Source organism: Bubalus bubalis, chromosome 4 (assembly GCF_019923935.1).
Source record: "Bubalus bubalis isolate 160015118507 breed Murrah chromosome 4, NDDB_SH_1, whole genome shotgun sequence".
Classification (NCBI taxonomy): Eukaryota; Metazoa; Chordata; class Mammalia; order Artiodactyla; family Bovidae; genus Bubalus; species Bubalus bubalis.
The window spans coordinates 73,261,408-73,269,965 of NC_059160.1; the positions used below are offsets into that span (position 1 = coordinate 73,261,408).

The 8,558-nt window shown below is 40.7% G+C and overlaps 1 protein-coding gene across 5 annotated transcripts in view; it reads right to left on the reverse strand.

The window, feature by feature from the left end:
- GRIP1 (glutamate receptor interacting protein 1) overlaps positions 1-2,023 on the reverse strand; it is a 335,998-nt gene extending 333,975 nt beyond the window's left edge. The window contains exon 1 of one of the 5 annotated variants that reach the window (XM_025285057.3): positions 1,684-2,023. In XM_025285057.3, the coding sequence (XP_025140842.1) occupies positions 1,684-1,738 (55 nt within the window). In that variant the 5' untranslated portion in view covers positions 1,739-2,023. The remainder of the gene's footprint in view (positions 1-1,683) is intronic. The other 4 variants (XM_044941590.2, XM_044941589.2, XM_044941592.2 and 1 more) reach the window with 4 other exon arrangements.
- Between the last annotated feature and the right edge of the window lie 6,535 nt (positions 2,024-8,558).

Consider the following 8,558-nt stretch of genomic DNA (forward strand, 5'->3'; position numbering starts at 1 on the left):
TCTCCTTTCATTTTGGAGATCAATGCTTCTGTAAGACATAGGAAACTGGACAAAGTTTAAAAATATTTGTAAGAACTAAAAATTGCTTAGGTTCATCCTGGTATATAGGATTTGTAAAAGAATCTCCAATATACATGAATAGAAAATACCAATTGTTTCATGATTATAATGTAATGAAGGCATCAACTTCTCAACATCAAGATGAGGAAATGCTGAAATCAGCCAAGAAAAGAACTTTTTAGAATAAGAGAGCTTATTTTAGAATAAGAGAGCTTGGTCCTAGCCCAAACCATCATATAAAAGATAGTCTTTTAAGTTTTTCATAAACAGCAATGGCACATTTGTACCACGTGCCTAAAGTCAGAACAGAATTTACTACCCCATGCTAACAGCCTAATTTAAAATGGATAGTCTTTCCTATATTTTCCCCAAAGTACCTTTTAAAGGACTTGCTCTGCTACCCAAACGACTTGCAAATGAATCCAGTAAGTTGTGCTATTGTACTCATTCTCTTTCCTGTTATTGACTCAAGACCTATTTCTCACTATTTGCTTTGTGCTCATTCTTCTGCCAAATAAAATATTAATTGCATTTTTAGCTGCACTGCTGGTGATCAAAGAACTCTGATATGTCAAGCTAAACTGATAGAAATAGCATCCATTAACATATTTATAGGTTCAGAGTTCCTAGAGCATAATTACATCCATTAATTACTTGACAGTACTCTTATGTTACATGCTGAAAAAGAAAGGCATTTGCAGATACACACTTTTAATCAGTGAAGTTTTTTCAAATAATAAATTCTCTCTAAAGAAGATTCTGTCTAAAGGAAATAAGGCAAAAAGGCTCACATCTCTATCAGTACCTAAGGCAAGATTTTTAAAATCAACATTCACTAAGTTTGCAAAAGAATTCACACAAAGTAAATGAGCTGACACAGAGAGAGTGATTTCAAAGAAAAGCATATTTAAAATATTACGGAGAAATGTAATTAATATTTTAGAGTTCTAAGAAAGACAATCACAAGCCAGGAATTCTTGAAGAGAGGATACAAAGCAATGGTTTTTTTACTTTCAAATAAACTTCTTCAAATAGCACATAGGATCAAAGTATTTTAAATTACCTACATTTCTGAACATGAAATTCTAAAAAAAAAAAATAAACAAAGCTGTCCTGGGAAAAAGCTCATGATATGTTGGAAATTAACAGAATAAACAATGATTCTGTGAATTCGCCAGCTGTGCGGGTCCTGAAGCTGCCAGCTGCATTTAGCACATGTGTCATGGAAAGGACAGTAACACACACGTGAATTCTCATGCCCAGTTAATCAGCATGCAAAATGACAGGTTCCCATGATAACTTCAGCACCGGACACAAACACATTTTCTTTTCAGCAATGAATGAAGTCACTATGAAAAAAACCCATATACACACACACGTACATACACCAGTTGGGTTCATGATTTCAGCATGAGCACAATCAGGATCTAAGAACAGAAAGCAAAGCCCAGTCTACCTGTCCATGTCTGTCTATCTATACATATTTTAGAGTTCTTTGTTGCCTGACAATCAATTGTAAAGGCAGTTATATTTGAAAGTAAAAATAAAAACCAAAACCATTAACCTGAGTTTATAAGCTACTGCAGCGGACTTGAGGAGTGAATAGCAAGGAAATCACAGTACCTTTAGTCAGTCGCCTCAGAATTTGACAACGGCATTTAAAAGAGACAGCTATCATTCTTGCTCACTGCTTGCCGTGGAAAAGAGTACTCAGGGCTGTGCTCTGGTGGCTGCAGCAGCAGCATATGAATTCCTTGCGCACATACCAGGAGAAAGGTAGTCCCAGCGGGGAGTGACAAAGCTTAATTCCTCTTGGCTGATGCGGAGGTCCCCTACATGTCATCTGGCAAAGCTGTGTCATTCACAACTCCGAGCACCCCTGCCCGCCACAGCCTCCTCCCTCCTTGCACCATCACAATGGCTTAGAAAGTGAGGCTGTTTCGATAGCAACAAAGCACCAAATTGTAGAAAGGAGGGACGACGCGGGGAGAGGAGCCATGCCATAAATCTAATACTCAACACTGAGCAATGCCTACAGTTTTAGGCAAAGGGCTCTGTTTTCCAGCCAGTTCAGCCCCCAACTCCCTTCCCTTTCCGGCTCAGCATCAAGTCAGTGTGCTTAGGGGGTGTCATGTAACTGGAAAGGCAAGTAAAATGCTTGCACTCTTACTTTAGGGTGAAACGTATGTTTCATATACTATGTTCTTTTAACAACAAAAAAGAAACGCAAAGGAAGGAGGCAGTCCATCTCTGGGATGCAGTAGAGAGTAGTATTTCTGTCTACAGAAGAGAAGCAGCCCTGTGACAGAGTCAGAAAGAAAGAACTATGTGGCACTTTACTAATCTATGAGGGTCAAGCCAGCCTAGATGGAGAGAGGAAATGCAAGAAGGGCTCGTACAAGGCAATCGCCAGGCAGATGGAGTTCCAGCCCCTTTAATCACGCTTTCCAAAAAAGGACTTGGCTGGAGAGCAATGCAGTCAAGATAGTTTCTAAAGATACCAAGAACGAAAGGAAACAAGGCCAAGTATTTCTATTTTTAAAGTACCTTATTATCCCATTTGCCAAACAACCCTCCCCCAAGCCCATTCTTCTCGTTATGCAAATAAAACAGTCTAGTGACAGAGAAGATATTGGGGAGTATCTGCTTCAGTGGAGTGCAGAGCAAATGAACAGACCCATTCACAAAATGACAAGAAGGCGGAGCACAGTTCTTCCTCTGCCAGCACCAGCCTACTCACTATACAGTCAATACAAACTAACATTTGGTATGGAATTTTAATTCAAGAACCTCGATGAACATTCAGAAAATAAAGGGAAAAAAATCATAGCTGGCCAGGAACTCAGTCAATTAGTCAAAACAAAAAGATATATCACTGCCCAAACTATTTGATTAGTATTTCTAAAACTATATAAATTATTCATGCAGTCTTATTCTCTACTTTAGAGCTGCTTAAAAAAACAAACAAACAAACAAACAAAAAAAACACTTTCAAGCTGGTTTCTAAAATAACTCCCAATAATCCAAATTGAAAGACAGAGCTTTTTCCTCTCCATTCATAAATGCCATAATAAGTCAGTTTCAACCAACTGAAACTGAAATGCGTATGCTTCCTACTGGGCATCCAGTAGACTAGTTTAATATTATAAGCACCTACTTTAAAGGTCTTTGAAATTCTCTTACCAAGGATGGTCTAGCTAGAGCAGTCAGCCACCACTAATCAATAGGAAAGTATATTAAATGGATTGTATTGCAGAATCAAATTTTTATAACTGTTTCAATGAGCATAAATCTGTTTTTGAACTTTAACCCATCTCATTTTTGTCTCTATTAGGTCATTCCCTAGTAATAGTTTAGCCTTTTTGATTATTTTTTCTTTAAATAGAGATGTACCTTAGTGGTAGAGAACTGGGTTATTAGTGAAAATGAGATAAACATTTATAGTTAGCTCTTTAAAAAGATCCTTCCCCAAATTTGTCTCTTCAAAGCCAGGCACTCAGAATATGCAGCTGTCAAATAGCATTAGTAAAACCTTGGCAGTGGAACATCACCACTCCAGCCCATTTTATTAATGTCTATTCAAATAAAACTCAGAAATCTCTTGCCCCCTGCTATTATGCCTACTCAGATCTAATTTGCTTTTTCCTTAAGGCTAAAATAATCAAATATTTCCTCTTTTACTAGAATGTTCAATTTTTTTTTTTTTTTTTTTTTTTTCAAGGCTCTGGGCTCTGGCCCTAGAAAGATCTTCGGAACTGCTAAAACATTGTTTTCTGGCAGGAGAAATAACCCATCCTAGAGCCATAAACTGCTTCCTAGGTGGCGCTAGTGGTAAAGAATGTGCTGGCCAATACCAACGTAGGAGATGTAAGAGGCACAGGTTCGATTCCTGGGTCTGGAAGATTCCCTGGAGAAGGAAATGGCAATCCACTCTAGTATTCTTGCCTGGAAAATTCTATGCACAGAGAAGCCTGTCAGGCTACCGTCCACAGAGTCACAAAGAGTCAGACACAGACTGAGTGACTAGCACACACAGGGCTCAAATTAGGGGTTTTTTTTTTTTTTCTCTTTGTCTATCGTGCTTGCTAATCCTGCTGAGCTCATGCTCAAAGCTCTAGGAGTCTTACAGAAATAGAGCCATCCTGGAGGAAGCCTTTGTCAGAGAATGAAGGGATCTGCCATGTGTTTTCTTCTACGGGTGGCATCTCTAGTCCTCAGAGATTTCCCAGGGAGCCATTCCCAGCTCAGTCTACTTGCCCTAAGTCCCTCCTTCACCTGTCAGCTACTTTGAATCCAGCCTCAGATCCTGAACAAATGCTGGCAAAATGCCTTCCATTAGTGTGAATTTTTAATTTTTTTTTCAGTCTCTAAATTTACTGACCTGCACGCAAAGGTCCCAAGAGGCTCAAGGCAGCTGGTAGAACTAGATCATAGCCTCCTGCCATAAGCCACCGCTGGAGGGGAGAAACCTCCCTTTCTCAGTCACAGACTAATGTCAGCAGGTGTCTCTGGAGCCCCTTAATCAATCGCAGTCCTTATGGTGACTCTTAGAGGGTCAACAAGTGAGGACTATGGAAATATAAAATCAGGCAAAATTATACAAAATATATCTCTGATTAAGTTCCAAGGTGATCTGCAGAAGAGTTGCTTCATGACGTTTACTCCTTTTTTTTTTTGGAAAAAAAAAAAACTCAATATATGAAAATATGAGCTTGCTGGATTCAGGGTTGATTATTATCTTAAAATGATAATTCTTATATATATATAAAACAGATTACTAAGTACACCTACACATAGTGTATCATTACAGCAACTCTGTTACAGGTTTTTGTTCCAGATAAGGAACATAGTTCTCAGAGAAAGCATTTTTCATCACAGTCACTCAGCTAGCAAGTGGTAAAGAAAAGGAAGGAATCCAAGACTTCTCAATCTGGATGAATCTGCCTTCTACTCTTTGCTTTTTCACTGTGTCCCTTTTGCATTGATAGAAAATGTGATCCCTATTACAGGGGTTACAATTCAATTAATAGAGAACTTATAAGTGCAATTACAACAAAAGCAGAGACATTACTTTGCCAACAAAGGTTCATCTAGTCAAGGCTATGGTTTTTCCAGTGGTCATATATGGGTGCAAGAGTTGGGCTGTGAAGAAAGCTGAGCGCCACAGAATTGATGCTTTTGAACTGCGGTGTTGGAGAAGACTCTTGAGAGTCCCTTGGACTGCAAGGAGATCCAACCTTCTGAAGGATCCAGTCCTTTCTGAAGGAGATCAGCCCTGGGATTTCTTTGGAAGGACTGGTGCTGAAGCTGAAACTCCAGTACTTTGGCCACCTCATGCGAAGAGTTGACTCATTGGAAAAGACTCTGATGCTGGGAGGGATTGGGGGCAGGAGGAGAAGGGGACGACAGAGGATGAGATGGCTGGATGGCATCACTGACTCGATGGACGTGAGTCTGAGTGAACTCCAGGAGTTGATGATGGACAAGGAGGCCTGGGGTCGCAAAAAGTCAGACACGACTGAGTGAACTGAACTGAACTGAAGTGCAATTACATTTTATGCTAGAAGGCTAATCTAAAGTCCATTACTTCTTCCACCTCCCCTTCTCCCCCGCCTGTGCCCACACCCCTCTGAAGCACAGGTGATGTGTCCAGAACCACAGAGACTAGAAGGAACCAGAAACCAGAGGCAGTTAAGACAAGTACTTCCGGGATTCACACCAAGCTTTTACCACAGGAGTCCCTTGTGACTGGACAGTCTGTCCATCCTGACTGGTTGCTGTCTTTGTCATGCTCGTTTTTAAATATCATGAATATTACTGCCAATGACAGTGTGATATCAATTTCATCCTAGGATAGGGGAGGGAAGTGAGGACAAAGTAACCTTTCACACTGGCTCAAGCATTCTAAGATCTTCTCAAAACCATTCCACAGCACCATTGGTAGGTGGGAACAACTCACCATTCACACACACACACACACACACACACACAAATCTTATTCTGCTAATTTTTTCATCTCTTTTTCTCCATTAAATTCATTCTTCTATATAGTATCTCCATTCCAAGAATAAACACTGCTGTTTGCAAATTCTGATTCTTAGCAAGAAAGAATCATCATAAAACACAAATTTCTTGCCATATACCTACACCTGGGGAACTCATTTTAAAAAAAAAAAACATAACAATGGGGTTAACTCCACAAATATATACCACACTATTTTACTTCATTAGAATCAATTTGACTAAAGTACTGAAATAATTTGTACCTTCTTCGTTTCAATTTATTTCGTAACACACTCTGTTACAAAACACACTTGATAGATTTCATTTGATTATTTCACTTCAAAATGATAAGCATGTTTAGGTCATTATTTAAACAGCACAGGACATCCTGAATTGGCTAGTACTGAATACACTGATCCCACTCCAGTACTTTTGCCTGGAAAATCCCATGGACGGGAGCCTGGTGGGCTGCAGTCCATGGGGTCGCTAGAGTTGGACACGACTGAGCGACTTCACTTTCACTTTTCATTTTCATGCATTGGAGAAGGAAATGGCAACCCACTCCAGTGTTCTTGCCTGGAGAATCCCAGGGACGGGGAAGCCTGGTGGGCTGCTGTCTCTGGGGTCGCACAGAGTCGGACACCACTGAAGCGACAGCAGCAGCAGCAGAATACACTGATTTTTTTCCATCGCAGTTAATAACTATTAGGCATTTCCAAGTGTTCAGGGTATCTCAGAACACAGTGTTCATGGAGGTCTTAAAATGTGGCCAGAACTCCCTTTTTAGCTTCTTATGGTCAATTTCACTGACTAATTTGTAAGCTTATTATAATCTGCTGCCATAGATAACTAATGAGAACCTATTGTATAGCACAGAGGGGGAAAAAAGATACAACATGCTTGTAGGACATATATTAAGTTAATCTTAAAAATGCATTCCAACATATATTGCTGCTAAGTCGCTTCAGTCGTGTCCGACTCTGTGCGATCCCATAGACGGCAGCTCACCAGGCTCCCCCGTCCCTGGGATTCTCCAGGCAAGAACACTGGAGTGGGTTGCCATTTCCTTCTCCAATGCATGAAAGTGAAAAGTAAAAGTGAAGTCACTCAGTTGTGTCTGACTCTTAGCGACCCCATGGACTATAGCCCACCAGGCTCCTCCATCCATGGGATTTTCCAGGCAAAAGTACTGGAGTGGGGTGCCATTGCCTTCTCCACAACATATATTAGGTACAGACAAATATTTTGATTTGTTTGATTCCACTTACACGAGGTACCTAGAATAGTCAAATTCATAGAGTTAGAAAGTACACTGGTAGATGCCAGGGGCTGGGGGTGGAGTAGGGAAGGATAAGAGAGAATTCAGGTTTAATGAGGACAGAGTTTCAATTTGGGAAGGTGAAACATTTGGGAGAGCTGTACAACAATGTGAATGTACTTAGTGCCACTAAACTGGATGGTTAAATACAGTTAAAATAGTATGTTTTATATTATGTGACTTTTACCACAATAAATTAAAAAAAAAATCAACGATGAGCCTCAAACATGTTAGAAGCCTGTGACCACTGCTTGCCACTTAATTCATGGAGTGTGTCAACATAAACCCAAATAATAGGACCTGGATGCACCCAGAACGTGCCACCGCCCTGCTGCAGCTAAGGGCTACTGTGAGAAGAAGGAAGAATGAGACCTAATTTGCTGACAGCCGTGCAGAGGGTGTAATTGCCCAAGACAGGATTTATTAGGCATTTTTAACAAATATTTTATGAGAAAACATTTTTATAGAAGTAATGATGCCCTTTAGGAAGTGTCATTAGGACATACTCTTGCAAATCTAAGGTGATTAAAAAGCACTTAGTGGCTCTGAGCCTCTGGAGTGTTGTGATACTAAAGAGAGTGTATAATCCACACTCCATGCTTCTGTCGTCCAGGCTCTAATGCCCTTCCTGGTGCCAGGGGAAGAAGGTTGCTTCCACTTAACATGAGAACGCCAGGAAAGCTCCCACTAGGGTAAGGACCTTTGACATTCGTTGGCTAAAATGTTAAATGGAAAATGTTAAAGCACGGAATATATAGAAAATGAGAAATGCCATACAAGAGGAAACCTGCCAGAAAGCATCCTCCTTAGCCCAGGTTAAACCCAACTATTTACTGGGGCATTATGTACAGAGAGCTTCCCTGGTGACTCGGTGGTAAAGAGTCAGCCTGCAATGCAGTAGCCACAGGAGGTATGGGTTCGATCCCTGGGTCCGAAAGATCCTCTGGGGGAGGGCAGGGCAACTCACTCCAGTATTCTTGTCTGGAGAATCCCCATGGACAGAGGAGCCTGGCAGGCTACAGTCCATAGGGTCGCAAAGAGTTGGACACGACTGAAGCGACTTAGCATGCATGCCCGTATGTAGAGAGAAGGCAGTGTAGTGGCCAAAAGCCCAGGCTTTAGAATCAAATTGCCTATGAATCCTGCTTTTACCACTAAGTGGCTGTATGACCTTGAG